This window comes from Thermobia domestica, chromosome 11 (genome assembly GCF_964235325.1).
Source record: "Thermobia domestica chromosome 11, izTheDome1.hap1.1, whole genome shotgun sequence".
NCBI classification, from domain to species: domain Eukaryota; kingdom Metazoa; phylum Arthropoda; class Insecta; order Zygentoma; family Lepismatidae; genus Thermobia; species Thermobia domestica.
In genome coordinates this window covers 64,838,837-64,859,736 of record NC_137464.1, presented here as the reverse complement: position 1 = coordinate 64,859,736, position 20,900 = coordinate 64,838,837, and the positions used below count along the sequence as shown (strand labels likewise).

General features: G+C 35.2%; 1 protein-coding gene across 3 annotated transcripts in view; it reads left to right on the top strand.

Annotated features, from left to right (window-relative positions):
* rasp (protein-cysteine N-palmitoyltransferase Rasp) overlaps positions 1 to 13,611 on the top strand; it is a 64,519-nt gene extending 50,908 nt beyond the window's left edge. For all 3 annotated transcript variants that reach the window (XM_081730497.1, XM_081730498.1, XM_081730499.1), the window contains 3 exons: positions 3,775 to 3,976; positions 10,429 to 10,570; positions 13,227 to 13,611. In XM_081730497.1, the coding sequence (XP_081586623.1) occupies positions 3,775 to 3,976; positions 10,429 to 10,570; positions 13,227 to 13,333 (451 nt within the window). In that variant the 3' untranslated portion in view covers positions 13,334 to 13,611. The remainder of the gene's footprint in view (positions 1 to 3,774; positions 3,977 to 10,428; positions 10,571 to 13,226) is intronic.
* The last annotated feature ends 7,289 nt before the right edge of the window (positions 13,612 to 20,900 follow it).

The following is a 20,900-nucleotide window of genomic DNA, read 5'->3' as shown; positions in this document are numbered from 1 at the left end:
ACCATCTCGTACGAATTTTCGATGCCACTCGTAAATTTGCTTATGATGCGGCGGTTGTTTATTAAATTGACGGCGAAATGCTCGCTGAACTGCAACAATGGACTCAAGTTTTGCCAATTGTAGCACACAAAAAGACTTCTCCTGTGGTGGCGCCGCCATTTCACTACATACAAACAAGAGCGCCAATGCGGCCGTGATTGGAACTTCTATCCGGGCTGTTTAAACTGTAAACTTTTCTTAATCAAGTAACGTTCGAATCATGTTTCTATCTTTTGTAGTTTGGAAGAAATAAATGTTTGAAATCTGTTCTTTCTTTTTAGATAACCCTGTATATAAAGTAATTGAAATCACACGTTTTATTAAAAGGGCCTTGGGGTAGAGATTATCACATTTTGAGAAATGCTTCGAAGAAGATGACTTAACTTTGTGAACTCAAAGATCAAGATTCACTGTGTAAGGTATTGTCATTTGAACTTAATTGAAGACTCGCTGTAGAAAATAATGTAAGTGCCACCTTGAAATTGTTTCATTTATTTTTTTTAAATATGTTTATGCCTTGGTTAGATTTTCATATATAGCTTCACTTCGTTATATGCTAGGTTATATTTCTAAGTGATGGTATTTTCTATTTTGTGACGCTTGGGTACAATTTGCTTTCTCTCTCTCTCTCTCTCTCTCTCTCTCTACTGTTACAGTAACTACTGTTTTTTGCACTTATATTGTTTTCTACAGCGATTCTTCAATTATGTACACGTAAACATGAATATCAGACTCGAATACGGATGTGTAGAAGCATATTCGCATCAGACCAACCAACAGCATGATGCATTTTCACTTTAAGAGTGTCTTCACCAAATTAATTTCAGTTTCTCCCTGCTTCATTGCGTTAGATATACGTCAATTTCATATGCGTTTCACAATGGAAGTATCTTATCATCAACGATGGATACTCTAAACTCCAGTTCTGAACACAGAAATCTCTCTGACGGGGCTCATAAGCTTTAAAAACTACTTTCTTGTAGTACAGTGTCATTCCAGCGTTCCCCCTCCTCTTTCTCTCTCTCTCTCTCTCTCTCTCTCTCTCTCTCTCTGTCTGTCTCCCCTCTCAGATGAATAAACTTTACGTGATCGATATTCGTTGGCTAACCTAAAACTAGAGAAGCTTTTCAATATGATTTTAAATAATATACCAACGACAACCCAGCTTGTACGTCTCTGCAGAAATTATTCCTTGTTTCTCTATGGTAACAACAAATTAATAGGTCTTGCTTTTCTTTTTTGCTAGATGTATCATCCTTCTGCATTACATTTCATGTGCCCCTAATTTTTCCATTCTGTTTAATTGTTACTTAATTATTACTTTTGCGTAATTATTCTGATTGATCTATACTGAGTTACTCTGTATGAAATTCTATTGATGAATTTATCATTCTTTACTGTCACCGAAACTTTTTCTTTCGTTAATAGGTCCGATATTTCATAATTTATATTTGTTTCGGCTATGTTACTGAAACTTAACGTCAGTATAGATCAGAAGATAGAGAGGCCAGTTTTCTGTTTATATATATATATATTTGCGATCTTTTCTTCGTGTGTTAATTTCTTCCAACTTCTTGTTCTCTGAGTAGTGACAACGAATGTGAAATTCATCACCTTTTATATATCCTGTTACTGTATATTTCGTATTTCATTTACGCTCCCACCATGAGATATTTGGCAGTTGTCATCTGACACGAACATAACATAAAAACGCCTTTTACCTTTAAATATATTTCTTCTTTTTACCCTTTTTTTCTGTAAATGCAAGGATTATGACAATCGAAAGACTGCATTGAGTAGATTTTAGTTGTTTTTCTGTGCATTTGTGCGTATTTTTATTAATTTTTGTCCTTGCTGTTGGGTAAACTAATGTTAGATCCAAAAACTTTCTAAATTCCTACTTTAATGTTATACAACACTTTGTAAATTATTCAGCGTATCAACAAGAGTGACTGTTCTAAGTATTTTAAAATGTCAGAGATACACAGTGCATTTCGCTCCAAGTTCTGAGACTACCTCGAAATAAAATAATTATCGATACCAGTAAATGTTATTACTACGTTAATTTTGTAAACATCCCTTTCAGCGCCACATACTCTCGAGACCGTCCTCTGGAACGTTCGAGAAAAGTCGTCCACTAAAACTCTATTCAGCACTGCTGTAACATTCTTTAATCGTTATCAGTGTTTCTTTATTCGTTGTCGGAGTTGAGAGAATGGAGAAGTGTTCTGCAATTAAGTTTTGTGTTAAATGCGATAAAACCGCGGCTTAAATGTGCAGAATAGTGTATAAGGCATAATCGCTATGATTGTTTTAGTCGCAGCAAAGTGTTCGAATGGTCAATTTTTGGCGGAAAGAAGGGTCACAGTCCTTTAATAACCCATCATATTCGCCTGATTTGTCCCCAGTCGACTTCCTGCTCTTCCCTAAGCAAGAAGGGACGTTTTGAGGATATTACTTCGATTCAAGCGAATGTGATGGCAATACTGAGAATAATTCAGAAAGACAATGTCTTTGGGCGTTTCAAAGCTTCTACGGTCAGTACCGTGAGTGTATGGCGCGAGAGGGGATATCTGTAAAATGTTAACGTACTAATGCACTTGTCTGGCTCCCGGAACACATTGAACATACTGTATAAAACTGTTAGAGTATGCGAATTGAAATTGTCTTCAGTCATCAAAATTGAAATGCTTTTTTTTTTTAATTTTTTTTTAAAGGAGATAAGTGTAATTGAGTTATTATGACATGTGTTATTGAATATATGCTTTTGTTGTAAAATAAAACATGGGGTTAATCAATTATGAATGAGAATGATGATTTGTATTCTATAAAAGGTGTTATGTAGAGTCCAAATAGACATGGTCATTGTCGAAGTGCTTCCTAACGAGTTAAATGGATCTGCTAATGCTAGAGTACATATTGGAATTTCATAATTGACATGCTTGTCAGAATGCCTTCGCCTCCTTTGTCATTAGAGAACCGGGTAATTGCCAACCTGTTTACCTTCCGGTAAATAATGCAGACAACTTTCATTTTTAGTGTTAATAGGACTTTAGATATGCGTCATTTCCATCTGATTTTGCTCAGGCACAGACAACTTCGGGTGGCACTTTGCAAAGGTTTATCTTATTTACAAGAACTCATGAAAATTCCCGTAGCGAATATGTTACTCGGTCAACAATGGCGGCAAGTATATTGACCATTATGTCTTTTATGACTGGGGCCGTATCACCTGTCTTTGCTGTCAAAACACTTCCTACTTCAGACTCTTTGACTCACCTAAATGGATTTGATTGTAGCAGAACGTCTTCCCCCTTAAACAATTAATATGATTTGTGGAGTTTTTTTTTTTAATTTTATTTTATTTTATTTTATTTTATTTTTTAAAGATGAACACATTCCCAGTCTGCATATAGTTTCTCCTGTATGACTGTCTTGAGCAGACTGCAGCTTGAAGATAAAATTCATATCCTACTGTTGTCAGGTGCAGTTGCCTATTGCCTGCAGCGATATCTCATCCATAAATCGGAAGTTAAAACTTATTCCTTTCTCCAGTCATTTCATGAGCAACAAATTCATACTCATTCATTGTTATTGGCCTACTCTTGTATTTCTGAAGTTTATTGTATTAAAAGCATGTTGCTTGAACACTTTCACACAGCGTATGAGTTAATATTTACACATTTTTGCTTCCTTTTGTCAATATTCTTAATCAGCATCATTGTTTGTCCACAGATATATAAAATCTGCATGGTGTGGCCAGCAGTCAAATTTTAGGAATGAATTATTTGCCTCCTTTTTATGTTTTCTATTTGTATATCTGTGGCACGGAAAAATGCTTCGAATTCTTATTTGGGCTTCTCTTAATTTTCTGGGAGTCACAATTGAATCCATTTCCAGACGTATATCATCCACAGATAGATACAAGAAATGGGAAGTAAGTTGCTTTATTTCTTTATTTTTTAATAACGTATTTAGAATTTTTAGTGAAGAGAATTTGTTGTTTCAACCGTTGTTAGCTTTAGATAAAATGTGAGCATTATTAGCATTACTGGATGAACGATATTTAAGGTAACAATGGTTTTCTAAGTAAAGTATGTTCTTGTTCTAATAAATATAAGAGTTAATAATTTTGTTTTATTTCAGTAATCTTGATAGTTTTATTGTTGTAGTAAAACAAATTTTATTTTTACCGATTTAATTCTAAGCTAATATCTTTTCAGAAGAGTAGCAACTTGAAATACTGCAAAGTTAGACAATACAAAGTTCGTAGATTTCATCAGGTTTATTACTACAGTATCAGTATTTTTGACCATTAAAACAATTCAGCAGATTTCATTGTAAATAGAATTTAGAAATGACTTCTTCCTACGTAGAAAATTCTTCTGTTTAACTTAATAATATGTGCAACGCAGTAATTAGGTTAGGTAACTTACGCACTATGATATCAAGTATTAAAGAAAATATTTGGTTGTCATTGTGCGTGGTTGTCATTGTGAGTTATACATGGATCGTAGTTAACAGTTCTGCTCAAGAACTATAAGGTACAGAGTGTACTTACTAAAGCAGCGCCCACGAATCTTGCAACCGAAATAGTTTCAGAAGTAAAGTGGCTTTCTTCCTCAGTTGACGTTAAAAAAAAATAATAAATAAATAATAAAAAACATCAATGAATGAGAACAACGTGTTTCCCTAAAGAAAGTTTAAAATAATCCGGTTGTCTTTGTTATTGTAAAATAATTCGTGCGTGTGATAATTACGTAAATTATGGTAATACAGCTATTCGGGCTAGTTTGAACCTTCTTTAACAAAACATTGCAAGTTAAGGGTCTGTGGAAGATTTATCATTAATAATGTGAATTCATCGATAACTTTTAATTATTTATTACGTTGACTGAGGAAGAAAGCTCGGTTATAAAGTTCCTGGGCGCAATTTTGTCAAATACACTCCGTTTAATTGTTACAGAAAATGTGTCTGGTGTATTGAAGATCGCATTTTAAAAGATTTTAAATTTACGAAGATGTAAATTTAGTTTATTTGTCTACAAAATAACTGATAATCTTTCTTCTAGTAATCCTATTGCCACCTTCTTATACTTTGCTGCATTGCTTGTACGGTGGACAATTCGATACGTTCTTCGATACATAAGCAAAGACAAAAGAGTGTTTATAAGATCTGCAAATTATTAACAAGATCTTGTAAATAACAATCAAATCGAATTTAAAAATTACGACTAAAAGTTATTTATGAAATTTTCCTATCAAGACTTTTCAATTAGAAGTAAGAAATATTTACTATGAAAACAAATGACATTATATTTGGTAGGAGAGTACGCAAGATATTGCAAAAAGATCAGTGTATTTATAGTTTAATGAAGTTTCATACAATACTTACCTTGCCTAACTTGTAAGCATCTTTTGGAGACACTTGAGAGAAGGTGTTTATTAGGTAAGAAGTAAGTTACAATATTCTTACCATAAAATCTTGTTAGTGAATTAAATCACCGAATTTTTTCAAGTAACGCGGAATCCTTCCAGACATTTATAAAAATGATTAAGTTGTTTTTCGTCCCGCTGTCTCGTGAGCCAATCCCGTCCCGTCAGCTTTCGATGAGTTCATGTTCGAGACACGTGACTCCGAATTGATGTGGAGAACGACAATGTAGAATTACTCAATGGTATATTCCTTAATTGAGGGTGCCAACGGAGATATTCTGAAGATCTTCTAGAATGAAAACGCATCTGATTCGCGAAAACGTGGGAATGCAAGCGTAGGAAGATGCGATCAAGTTGATTTCTTATTAAAAAGACAGTGGACACAGTAAGTCCAAATAACCGTAAACATAATAACAGCTACAATATTTGTCAATAAATAACTTAAATTAGCTGTAAGAGAATTTAGATTAATCATTTATTTGTCAATCACATCATGTACATAAATCGACACAAGTAAAACAATCTATAGGGTGAGGCAAAAGTCTGGATACGCCCCTATAAAAGTCGAACGGTGTAAGGAATCATAATGTTGTTTGGTATGAAATGTCTATAGATGGGGACGCTACTTACAGGAGCTATGGCGACAGCAGCGGCCATCTTGAAATCTGTCATTTTGGATTTGGGTTAGGTTTTTCAAATGGAAAGGGGGTCATGTCGCTTATCATTTTACACAGCCTTTTTGTGAGGAATACACCTGTGCAATCCGCTTTACGATATTTTTATTTGTGTAGGAGTTATGACCTGTTAGAATTTAAAATTGCAAGGAGGCGTTTTTTTTTTTTTTTTTTTTTTTTTTTTTTTTTTTTTTAAATCGTTGCAGGTGATTTACATTGGCACTTACACAGGAGGAACGAATTGAAATTTTGTTAATGAGGGTGGACGAAGTACCAGAATGATTGCTGCTGACTTCAATGCCTGGCATCCTGAGAGAAATGACATTTCTCGTATGACAGTTTCCAAGTTATTGGGCAATTTCGTGCAACAGGTTCTGTGGCGGACAGCCACGCAAAGGACGTGCAAGAGCAGCCACCGACGAGGAGACTGTGGCATCAGTTGTGAAAAGTCTACATCGCAGTACGCACCGGTTATCAGCAATATCCGGTATCAGTCAGCGTTCAATCCTGCGTCTGTTGCACACACACCAATGGCACCCGCACAAGTTACAGTTGCAATATCATCTCTGGAAGCCCTAACCCTGATCGACGGTTACAGTTTGCAGAATGGGCTCTGGATTAGTACGACAGTAATCCAAACTTCATACGACAGGTGTTGTTCAGTAACGAAGCTGACTTTTATGTGCAAGGTGAGGTAAACAAACAGAATCATCGCTACTGGTCAGATTCAAACCCCACGTGGGCGGATTCCTGTAAAGGTGCTGGTGGTGGAAAATGATGGTTTGTTGTGGGATTTGGGACACAAGAATCGTGGGTCTGGTGTTTATTGATGAAACCTTGAATGGAGAGATGTATCTTAATAAGCTCCCTGGTTATATGTTTCCAACGTTTTTGAATCTGCAGGGTGATTTCCCAACTTTCTTCCAACAGAACGGTACACCTCCTCGCTATGCTGCTGAGGTCAGACAGTTTCTGGATGAATAGTTTCAGGTCACTGGATAGGTAGGAGGGGTCCTGTAGAGTGACCACCACGGTCTCCTGATCTCACACCTCTTGACTTTTATCTGTGGGATCATTTGAAATCAATTGTGTATGGGTAAAAATCAACAACATAGCTCATCTCTGCCGGTGTAATGAGGAAGCGTGTGCCTTTGTTGACCCACAGACCCTGCGACGTGTGCAGCAGGACTTGCAAAAAAGCTCCGATTGTATATCCAGCGCAGTGGAGGTCATATTGAGCATATGCTGTAATGCTGACTCTGACAAGTGTCCCAAACTTTAACAGGTTATAACTTCTACACAAATAAAGATATCGCAAAACGGATTGTACAGGTGTGTTCCTCAGAAAAAGGCAGTCTAAAAATATATTCGACATGACCCTTTCCCATTTAAAAATCGTAACCCAAATCCAAGATGGCGGATTTCAAGATGGCCGCCGCTGTCGCCATAGTTCCCATAAGTTGCACCTACACCTATAGACATCCCATACCAAACGACATTATGATTCCTCACACCGTTCGACTTTTATAGGGGTGTATCCAGACTTTTGCCTCACCCTGTATTAAGTTCGCAATACATAGATATCATTACTGTAAATGAAGAACTCAGTGTTTAACTTTGAAAGAAGTATGTCAGGTAACGGAACATTACTGCATAGCCTGAATCTTGGATAGAGCCATATCATCCGCCATACAGCGAAGTTTATAAATTCATACATATTCATTCAGGTATGTGTATATGCACGTGCTAGCCCAACATAATGAACGTAAAACTTGACATAGAAACCAGTAGCTTGAAGTGTATGTAATAAATATATGACAGAAGTAAGCTCAGTATTCATTAGAACAGTTGTAAATAAAGTTGATTAGGTTTCGTAAATATAACAAATAGTGTTTGGTATGATGAGTTGGTGTCCATTAGTTAACTAGGTTTAGAAGTAACATGCAGATATATTATAAAGCTAAGAAACACTTTTCGAATCGGTTGGCAAGTAAACAGAAGGTCGCAAGTCATGCTGTTATTGACAGTAATCAGTGTCCTAAGTATGAACAGCTTTTATGTATTTAATTATAATTATTTTCTTCGTAACTTATTAGTTATATTTCCTATATTTATTCGTAGAACTGTATATCTTTTCCTTCATTTACTTCCTAACATTTCATTTGTATGCGTGATTGACGGTTAATTCATTTCGAAGTTTCGCTTTAGCTATGTGATTCTATGCACGTAATCAGGAGTTGCTAAATACTATTTATATGGAACATTGAGCAGCATGTATGTATATCATGTATTTGACGACTGGTTATAGCCCTTATTTATTCCCACATAGGATAGAATTGCTGTGACAGTTAATGCACGAGCTACTAAGAATGAATGTTATCTGAAACGTTCATTACTATTAATGTGCATTAATATGAATGTTTTATAGCTGTGAATATCGTGGAAATATACACTTTCCAACATATTTTTAAGGAATAAGAAACGAAAATTTTGACGATAATTTAGACTAGTTTAAATTACAGTGCAGCACATGTTCGCTGAATTATCACAGGGGATCAAGCTCAAAATTAGTTTATTCAAAATTCAACTTGTCTGCTATCCATCAGCTTCTTAAAATATCAATTTACAAGTTGGTTTAAGAAAGAAATATAACTTTTACCTTGTTACAGATTTTTTTAATTGGTTAGTGAACCTTACTAATAGTGATTTTCAGGTTTGGTTTACAAAATTAGAATCCCAATTATAAGTATTTACGAAGATTAATATAATCGAAGTGAAAGTATTCGTTTATCAATCAGTAGGATTTTTCAGCATAATATCTCGACTTTTTTTTTTTAATATATATATTCCAGAATGTTGAATTCTAACCTAATTGCCAAGTCAACTGTGTCGTTTTTCTTTTGAATGACATATAACGGTGCAGATCAATAATGATACATGCTGTTCGATTGAGGAGTAAATATTAAACATTAAAATACACATTGGAACATAACACTAATAAATAAAATTAACTAAAAAGACAAATGCTGAAATGTTTGCGATTGCAGGATATTACACGTTTAATATATTTGAATGAAGGAGTATATTAGATGTCAGGAAATAATGACACAATTCTCCAAGATTTATGTGAATATTTCTTTAGAACCAAACATATGGTCAATAAAATTTAAAAAAAAAAAATTCATTCTTCGGTTTTAAGGACTCCCCTTTAACGGATATCAGAACTAATTGACAAAATCTAGCTAATTTAGTTCGAAAGTCGTGATTTTAAACTAAAAGTGGTGAATTTATTGGAAATACAAATCGCTGAGCAAAAGCGACGTTTATTTAAAAATAATAAATGTGTAACAGTTTCGCCAGCTAACTGAACATATTGGTTTCATCAGATGCTATAACCTTGATTGTGTGGATGTAATGTAGTTGTGGATATTAACTACTACAGACTTAATGTCTTAACTTACGAATTATCGGCAACATCGGACAACTGTTATCACCTTTTTGTCCATTAAAACGAGGGATGAGTGTAATAAAATCACAAATTCGAAGGAAACACATTGACATCGTATTTTGTAAGGACTTTTAAACTATCTTGTAATAATGATCAAGATAATAAATAAATCTATTTCAAAATTATTGAATTTTTCAAGATTGAAGTTTCCAAAATGTATTGACAACACTTAAGACGTTATTCGTTTCCTTGTTTCTCATATGTGGATGAATGTTGTCATTTGTACTTCATTTATAATACTTTATTTTGGATTTTGACACTCCTAACGTATCCTGTATCACTCAGCATATTTTAACCTAAACTCCCAAACAGCCGTACGAACCGTCTCTTGTATCTTGAAAGCTTCGGTGATATGTTTCACTAAAATACGATTTTATAGGATTAGAGTATTGTGAATATTTCAGCCTCTGCGTCCAGTATCGAATAAGGAATTTAGAGTATTATTCTATGGGAAAACAATGTAACTTTAAAAATCTCCTGTATAATCAACTTTTAGTATTTGTAAGCTGACTTATTGCCTATACGTCAACTGTAAGTTTATCATAACCATCATGTACCATCACTTAAGATACGCTTTAGCATTCCGTAGTACACAGAGCGCATCGTAGGTTTATGATATTCTGTATTAATGGCAGTTTTTCATTCGGGATTTTTTTTCGTATATAATTTTTTTTATTATCCCCATATATATTTCAATTGTACTTCCCTATATAAACAATGCGTAATATTTGTAGAGTTAAATCTATTAATAAACTATTTGTGTACTTACAGCTAACAGTTCTAAGTGCTAGAGGAAGAAGACGATTCTATGCACTTATAGCAAGTCCGTTGTTTATGGTATCAGCGTTATCGTCGTTTTATTTCTTTGCTGGAGTTGAAGTGGGAAACATGTTCGTCGGAAGAGTCATTGAAGGTATGCACCAGGGGTTGGTGTTTGTAATATTTCTATAATTTATACAGTAAACATATTTAACTTAAAATTCCATAATAGTAACACATGTTACTCAAGAATATAATTGAAGTTTCGTAATATCTTGAACTGGAAAGCAGTATTAAAATTGTCAGTGTTTATTTTAACTGTTTATATTAATAATAAGGTAAAAGTTTGCCCTCCATACGAGGTAACCCACAGGCTCGTTTTCTTAACCATAGACCATTACGTGATAGTTGTAAAATTACTTAATATGTATTAACGATACTTCTAGAATACGTAGATCGTCTCTTGCTGATGATGCTGCTCTCACAGTTGCTAACAAAACATGGAATGAAACATTCTTAAAATCTGAATTAGGACTGATATTTATGAAATTATGGCTCAATAATAATATGTTAATGCTAAATGCTGATCAAACTAGACGTTTGACATTCTCATCTATTTCTGTTGTGGGTAGCTGATATAATATAATCTTGCATAATTATGAAAAAGCATTACAAAGTACCGTTACCAATATGGACAGTCTGTTTTCTGTTGTTAAAACGCATGTTCTGGTAATTCACTCGCAAAGTGGTATAGAAAGGAAAGTGTGAAGAGTTACGTGATGGAATTGGGTTTATTTCTTCACATAACCACTATATATATTTCAGCACTTGTCCCAGCGTTTCACGAGTCTCTCAAAGCCAAGAGCGTAGAATGTTTGTAATGGGTTTAGTAACCAGTCAGTTGGTAACCTCCCTATGGTCCTCCACTATATCTTGGAACCGATGAAGTTATCTGAAGAGTTGGAAGTCCAACGGTGCAAAACCCGGGCTGTATGGCAGATATTGCAGTCGTTCCCAATCGAAACGACCATATGTGAGTCATTGTAATAATAGCACTGTATGGACGAGTGTTGTGATATAACAGAACAAAACAGTTCTCAAAACACCTGGACGTTTCTTGTGAATGTCTGACCATAACTTCGTCGGGGCTCGGCAATACGTGGCTACAATAACAGTGTGACCCTGGGTCAAACATTCCATAAGTAGAATTTCTTGAATGTTCCCAAAACGGCTTAACTGTCCCAAAAGTCGGTAACCATTCCGTACTAAGTAAGTGACTTTAAACTTCCTCGTTTTGGGTTATGAGGGATGTTTCCATTCCATATTGGCTGGTGTGCTTTGTTTCCAGTTCAAACTGGTGGATGATGGTTTCCTACTAGTGACGATGCGGTTCAGAAATTCACTATCCTCTCTTGCGTACCTCATGAGATGCTGTAATAACAGATCCATTGTGGTTCCTTTGTGTTGTTCATTGAGCTTACAGGAAACCCATCGTGCACACGTTTTGTGAAAAATCAGTTTGTCATGCACAATGTTTCATGTGAGCAATTCTACTGCTCGTCGATGGTTGGACTTTTCTCAGGGTAGCGTCACTGTAAAATTCTGTGGGACAGCCGGGGCGATCACAATCACTAATGCCGGTTCGACAACGTTTGAAATGTTCCAATTGTAAACGACATTTTTTGGAAAAACATTTGTTACCGTAAACGTTACCATTTCCTTGTACTTTTCCTCAACAAGAGTTGCTCTGGATTCACAGAAATCAAATTACGGCTAGTAGGTTGACACGCATACAATTAGTTAATATTCCTGCCATTTTACTCATTTGACACTCAAATAACTCTTCGCCGCACGAGACATGGACCACTAGCGCCATCTGCGATAATGAATGGTGCTGCCACCTATACTTACATTTCCGGAAAAAGTCAGAGCGACGAGAGATATTCATACATCGATTTTACATTGCACCAATCTTTTGCACATATCCAATATGCCAAGTAATTTAAATCTTAAAAAAAATCGAAATGTTAAATTGGACGAAATAGAATGAAAGGCTAGAATGAAAAATATTATATATGATTTTCTCGATCCCTGCAACAAATGCTTTGTATGTAGAATCCTGAACAAACTCTTCCAAGCAATGATATAAAAAATCGTTTCTGGGGAATGAATCCAAACAAGAATAAAAACATAATGAAAGAACATGTAGATGATAACGAGATGTCCGTTCTGTATCAGACTCGCTACCCTCAATAAAGTCTCCTTTACCAATATCAACAGGTTTGAATTCGCGCTTTCTCGGCTTCGGGCTTGGGCTTGCTAATTCCAATGGAGCTCGGTCTCGTGCTCAGTTGTTGCTAAAGAATGAGCCCAAGCCCGGTGGACATCTTTGGTCAGAACAACACTTCGGCCATCATATCATCCTTCCTCAAAGTTTCTCCAGGTATCCATTTTACAGAGATTGGGTGAACGCCAGAGCCGCATTGGAACAAGAGTAGAACGGGAAATAAATCCCACCTTCACCGGAAATTGAACCAGGTTTGTCTGGTTGGCAGATAGGCGCCTTACTGATTGCGCCACTATGACTCTAATAATAATAATAATAATAATAATAATAATAATAATAATAATAATAATAATAATAATAATAATCACTAATACCACCCCATGTTCTGATACTGTACTTCTATTAAATTAGACGTTTCAGGTTATCTTTCAGAATTTAGTATGAGATATTGTGCATGAAAGCACTTCCTTTTAAAATTATATCTATTTCTTTTTTGTCTTTATATTAATATTTTTCTTGGCAGGTTTCGCTCAGGAGACAACTTGGGTTCTTCTTTTCTTCCTGTATTGTGGTTGTCATGTTTCAATGGAAGTGAAAAATTGGGAAATTGACAAAGGAAGGAGGGGATGAAATTTCTCAAAGTCAACAGGCGATAATGATCAAAAGTATACGTGAATGAAAGTAAATGTTTCAGGCTTGAGATGGATAAATCAGAGAACACCACACATATTCTCACTGTGATAATATGGTGATGCAGTGGGAAGGCCGGAAACGTTTCCAAATCAAGGTGTTTGCACGAAAACGGTCAGTTGCACTATCAGCACAAGAAACAAAGTACAAATCTAGGTAAATAAAAAGACAGAAAAGCGAACAAACTTGGATGACAGCCAAAAACTAATGAACAAATTACTTGAAAAAAAAATACAGCACGAAGATTAGTGTACTGCAACTAAAGAATGCAAAGTAATATAGGTATTTGAATTATATTTAAAATGCACCAACCTACGTAGTAATGACAAACAATTATTCTTAAATTGATCATCTTGACTTAGCTATTCTCAATTTAGTAAGCAGAGGCTAATGATTTCCTTACAATTCCATCTGTAAAATAAACAAGGTATTCGAGTCATATTAGAAAATTTAGCTGATTGTTCTCTCATGAAGCAGAAGCTAGTCTTTTATTTCGCTAAGAATTTATTGATTTCAGAGTTATAGTAATGAAGAACACACTATTCACAGTAATATTTAGGAAAGTAATAAATACACTTAAATTGGGTGTATTTAAGTGTATCGAACTGAAATTACCAATAAAGAGTTTCAGGTCCCCAAGTAGATGTAATTAAAATTTCTTATGACTTTCAAAGAAATTCCATTTTATCTGAGATAACTCAAACGTATTCGGTAAGTGATTCAGTCATCTCTAAAATTCTTTGGAATAAGATCAAAGTATCCGATCTAATGTTAAAATTTGTCTGACATATAGTGAAGTAAATTGGTAACTGTCGCCACTATAATAACTTCAAAATCCATGTTCTTTTATTACCAAAGTGAAAATTAAAAAAATTTTCAGTCATTTATATTCTGTATATAAAATCCAGTTTTCAGTTCGCTGGATCCTGGATGAGTATAACATATATTGTTTATAAACAATGTAGTTTTCAGTTCGCTGGATTCTGGATAAGTATAATATATATTGTTTATAAATAACGTAGTTTTCAGTTCACTGGATCCTGGTTGAGTATGATATATATTGTCTATAAACAACATAAGTCACAATTGATATTGAGGAGTAGTAACGACAAAATCAGAAGAAACTATAGAAGGGTCGTAAATTAATGTGCAGCGTATTCCACTTAGAAAATATATTTAGGACTTGCTAAATAAGAGAAAGAAAGAAAAAAAAACTTAATGTGTTTAATTTTCCTGTAGGAAATAACATATCTTCGAGACACAAATGTACTTATTTCACTACTTTCTTTTAACGAAATATTTAGAATTTCAATGTTACTCTGGTTTCAGAATGAGGGTAGATAATATGTAAACAACACAGTGAATTAGGGTATATACTTCATATGGTTTGTCAGCAATAATGACAAGAGCTCCTTGTGTGTTATATAGTTAGTATTTTGGCTTGTGTTGAGAAGAGACCTATCGTCGATTCTCTGGGAAATAAACTGTTTTGGTACCGTGTTAAGGTATCACTTGGGTCTGGTATAGCCTTCTGTAGAAACTTTAAATAAAGAAACAAGATTCTTCAGTTAGGTCTTGCAGATCCTTCAGATTAACGTAACCGAATATCCTTTAGAATCTGTAGCCACTTACAACAATGCACAATATTCTGTTCCGTAGATATAGACTATAACAACTAACCAATAGGCAAAAATCATAATCAGCCTAATATTCTCTCAATTACATCGATTCAGTCCCCGCTAGCAAACCAATAAACTCTGTAACATTTCCATAAATCATTTATCACAACATTTTCTATCTACAACACAATCTCCAAACATACCAGAGCCTGTATACAACATAATATCACACTACCATTCGCCAACACAAAAACCCAAGCAACAACAAATAAAACAGAGGAGTCTTTACATCAAGAGGAATATTAATCTTCCTCTGCTTCGAGCAATTACCATACTCGACTATCCTTAACAACTCCAACTCCCAGGAAACTTTTGTTATCAGTATATTATTCCAAGACACCAAGTCAATGAACAGTCACTGAGTAAATGTTTTAATATACGAGTGTTGTTCAAATTAAATACATTTGGTGTCATTTACTGGAAAACTAAACTGTATTTATATGAAGTTTTTATAGTACATATTACCATCTAAGTTGATTAATTTCATTGAATCTTTTTCTTAAAGAACTTCTTCCTGAGCATTGCGGGAGTTGTCCTGTTCTGTGATTAGATGCCGAAGTGCACCTCCATAAAAAGTTCGGATGTTTGTTCTTTCGAATGAAAACATTGATCAACCTCTTTCAATTAAATCAATGGAGGGGGCCCATGGTTCGATCCCTCGCCAAGTAAATTTGTGGTGGACAACATCGTGTCCGTGGGTTTTCTCGGGGTACTTCCGTTTCCTCCCACATTGTTATTTCACTAATTTTGTCATCATCATTCACTTGTCGTAATCATCATCTCTCTTAGCGTAAAGGGCATAATGGTGGGGCGTTAAATTGGAAGATTTCATTTAAACAAATCAATGGGAGACAACACGAATAAGCATCTAATTAAAATAATAATGACAATGAGATTCTAAAGTTGTTACACACTAGAACAAAATTACCTAGTACGATCTCTCAAGATAGTCATTCGACTGGGAATGATATGGAGAAGGATGGGTGTAATTTGCAACAAATTTTACTCCCGACTGAACTAATTGCTAAAATAGTTGCTACCACAATAGGCTAAGATCCTTTATGGCATTCTGCATGTCAATGCTAACAACGCTTTCCAGATCAGTGTCCTGACTGGTAAGTAGAAATGACATAGATGAATTTAGAAATGTTATTTTGAACAATTAGTAGGAAATTGTTTTCATTATTGAGATGGCCTTACAACATCGAGATATATGCACTCGCAAACAGTAAAATTTGCTTTCGCCAAAATTCCCACCAAAGATAAAGCTTCAGACATTTTATCTGCGCATGTAACCACTGGCGGACTTACCTATGGCGCCGCCCCTAGGCACGATTCGGTCGGCTGCCCTTTTGTGTTTCGCAAATATAGGAAACACCTCAACATAATAGGTGACTGGCGCGCTTTTATTCGTGCCTTTGTCCAAGAAAGGCATAGTGATTTTTTTTTTTTTAATTTTTATTAATATGTTTTGAGATGAAAAATATTTTGCCATTTAGGTGAGAGTGAATATGAATAAATTAATCGCTGGACGCAATACGTAAACTAAAACTATTAGTCTACGTTGCTATTTACGGTGAGGGGGAAAGTTGCAGTGTTTGCATAGCAAAGTGGAGCCAGAATTTTCTGCCATGAAAACATTGAAATATCGCTGATTTCTCTTCCCTAACACGAAATTCGACTTTATGACATCTGTAAAATATGGCCCTTGTACTTAGATAAAGTTAGAAGATCAGGTTAGTTAAGGTGCTGTTAGTGATGGAGGGTATATTGTAACAATATGGCCCTTGTACTTACGTAAATGCTAAAATTGATACAAAACGAAACAAAATACCATCGCCGACATCGTAAGAATGTTTGATTTCGTATTACTAAAGAGAAATTAGCATTATTTTAACGCTTTGTGCCTTAATATTCTGGTCCTAATCTACCATACAAAGGCCATATTTTGATCCTACCTCTATAATTAAGAAAACTGTTTAATTTATTTTTATTTATTTATTTTCCTCCTCCTATTATCTTCCAAAAATATATAAAGAAATAGTAAAATAATCATAAAACATCAAAAATTGTACAGTAAGGCTAATAAATGTTACAACTTTATTGTGCTTTCTGCATACTTATAGCAGACTATAACTACCAGGCAGTACAACCATCGGACTACCTACGTCACAAATGCGACGTTGCCTTATTCACTTCGTGGCTACGAACTATATAGAAGGCTATGCTATAGTCTATTATATTAAAGGCTGGCACGGAACATTTCATTAATGAATTTTTAAAAAATAAACCTTCCCAATTAAATTAAATTGAGGGTCACATTGACCAACTGTAAGTACCAATGTTCCTATAATTTATCGGTAAAAAACTTCTTCCGGATGCCGCCTCTGAAAGGTTGCGCCCTAGGCACATGCCTAGTGTGCCTAATGGGAAGTCCGCCGCTGCATGTAACTCTCCAACAGCCTTCCTCAATCGACTATGTAAGGTGTCAATTTTACTTGCCTACACTGCAATACAGTCAAACTAAAGCATGGCATTGAGAAGCTGGCTTCCATAGAAACCAACTGCCCTCTTAATTGAATCATTTTTCTGGGCAATCTGGCATGCACCCTTCCAGGTAGAGATTGTATTTCTTACTAACAATTCAACGTGGTCTCATTAGCGATTGTTTTAACAAATCTGAATTTAATTCAAAGCCTGTGAACTTCTACAATAATTATCTTTAAAATCAGTACTAGGTATATTTTTCATTACAATAGATATCCTACAATTGGTAATTAACAACTTTTATGAACTCCCTTGTGGCTAAGCGGTTAGCGTACACGCCTTTGGCGTGGCAGGCCCGGATTCGATTCCCGGCGGGTGTTTATGTGGTTCGGATCCCACGTTAAGCTGTAGGTCTAAGTCTCATATAGCCTCGCCGCTGAAAGGGACGCTAAACTCAAAATCAAATCAATCAACCAACTTTTGTCATGTTACAATACAAGCAGTGTTTGTAACCAACTTTGTACAGACTTAGTAATGCCATAACTACTGTAGTTCTTGCACGACTGTGAAAACGATACCACGCGGTGGTGAATGACAGATTACACCAAGAACGAAAAGCTATCGCTGTATAAGAGAGTGAAGTGTATGTTTGTATATGTAGGGAGAACGCATTGCTGTATGGCAGCGACACGTGACTAAACATGGCAGAAGAGAACATACAGCATGTTATGCATTATGAGATTCATCAAGGCTATTCAGCAATCATAGCGGTACAGAACCTACATGCTATGACCTGTGCAAATATTAGAGAGCCTGACTAATCTGTCACAACATGAGCGGCCTATTCTGTAAGCAGCTGTTGAGAAGAATCCACATAAACTCCGGAGGAATTGGCCATATCACTCCTTTTAACCGTTCACCTTTATCTACAGGAACTTGTTTACATATTCAGATTGGAACAGTGGATATCGTACTGGTGACATCGCAGCAGAAAAGGACAGCAAAAATGAAAACATCCATTTTTGGACAGAATGCTAATGGGAGATAAGAAATGGATTCTTTGCTGTAATATGAAATGAGGCATCAGTAAATGCCCGATGGAGGTGAGGTGGAAACAGCAAAACATAAACATCATCGAAATACCGTCAACTCTCTTGCGTTTCAGATATGTAACTATTAATAGCCGGGCCATAGCAAGTCACACTATATTCTAACCACCCGACTTTAATTCCGCGTGGGAGAGCATTCAGTGTATTACAGCGTTCGGATTCGACCTTAAAGTGTAAGTTCACACTTCTCACATAGCCTGGTTGCTGAAAAAGGACTCTAAATACCAATAAGTAAACGAATATATTATAATCATTTAAAACTATTCATACCAAAATGCATTAAAAAAGTATGTTGCCTTTATCCAAATGTGTTTCAGGAAATATTGTTAACTTCGTTTGCGAAAGTTCGTTTATCTCCATTCTGAGTTAAGTCTGCAGTTTTTTTTTTTTTTTTTTTTTTGTTTGTTTATTTGTTTGTCTGTGTGTGTTTGTTAACTTCGAAGGTGAAGAAGCTCAGAATTTTTGAAAGCTTTTGATTCCAGTTTCTTTTCCTTCGCAGACACATGACTCACTTTTGTCTCATCACTAATACTATCTATACTTAATGGCAATGCATTTTTTTATACTTAATCTCGCTCCATCACCTTCTGTTTTTCTCTTATAAGGTATCGATACATTTATCCATTAAACTGACATAATTGCAGTTTAACAATGTGTCAACTTGCAAGAAGAAAAAAAGAAGTATTACAGACATAATTGCAATTATTCTTTGTAATCAGAGAAGAAATTCAAAGGAAATACGGTTATGCCATGTAGGTTTTTAAAGGAGATGGATGATAATAGAAGCAGGGACCTCTTGCAGTAGATTCACCATTCCTCTGTAACGAAACAGCGCTAGTTATTCACTTAAGTATGGTTAATCATATGTTTTTCCAAGCGCGAGCATTTAAAACAACCCAAAATGATATCAGATCTCGATTTTAAATGGAACCTTCTATATGTGTACTGTTAATAACCCTTCTGCATTTTCTTCTGAGTACATAATTTTTACTGGTTTTCACAGTTCAGTGCCAATATTGTATATCTTAAGGTGGATCACTAGGTGTTGTCGGTGCTATGCTAAACACTGCTTGAATAATGCGACGTTGCCAGGTAGTGTCGAGTGTTTACTGGCAGTAGCGTACGCAGGAATTTATTTCGGGGGCGAGTCCAAACTCAATATGAGGGTATTTTATATTAAAATTCCCAAAATTGCTCCTAAAATTAGGCTAAATTTACACAAAAGTCGAAATTTCGAGGGTCCGGACCCCCAGGACCCAACCCCTGCGTATGTCCCTGTTCACTGGTGCCAGATAATAAAGGAAGTAATCATGGAATTCTGCTTCGATACTTACTGAAGAAATTAGTTTTCGACCCCTACCGCAATTCACAGCTAAGTTCCGCTTCTCGAACTGCAACGCTAGAACCCAGGAATTAAACGTACAAATTTGGCAACAACGCATTATGGCGTCCTGCGCAAGTTTTTTCTCAAAAACTATTTCCTTAACTGTAAATTAATATTTAAATAAAATGTGAAACATAACACGAAAAACGGTCAAACAATATATCTATTTCCTAATAAGATCGTTACTTTAAAGTACTTTACACATTCAAATATACATTTCATAAAATTGAGCACTTCTAGTAAGATTTAACAGCAAGTGCCATCTTGTGTGCTCATTGTAAAATGAAACAAACATTTTCTTTTATTTGTTACATTTTTCGATATCAGAAACACAATCAAATGAAGCAGTGTCTTGTGTTGTAGCTGAAACATAACTTTATCATGTAGTACAATATTTATAATATTTAACGTTTCATTGCATAGTAGTTAAGGAAATGAGCTGAAATATGCACTGACTTCCGGGTTGTGATTCACCTTAATCTTAACTATATATAAAACTACATGAACTGACATAAAATAAGGGGGTACTTCCGATTGACGTGGAAAATTGAAATGTGGCACGATTGTAGCTTTCCGGAATTAACGCACAGGAAAATTGTCAAAAGTGAATCTTTTTAATTTTTAGGGGGTCTAAAGGAGGCATGAAGAAATTCCTAATGTTATTTAAATGGGCCTTTTTTTGGACCTATAATCTCATGTTTTAGGTACTTGGAATTGAAATAGAAACTTGAAATTCGGTATACTTGTACGTTTTCGTTTGCGTTACCTAAGTAAGTCACTAAAAATAAAAATTTCCAAATTTAGAGTAATTTTATGGGGAACTGAAAAATCTCTATGTTATTTATATG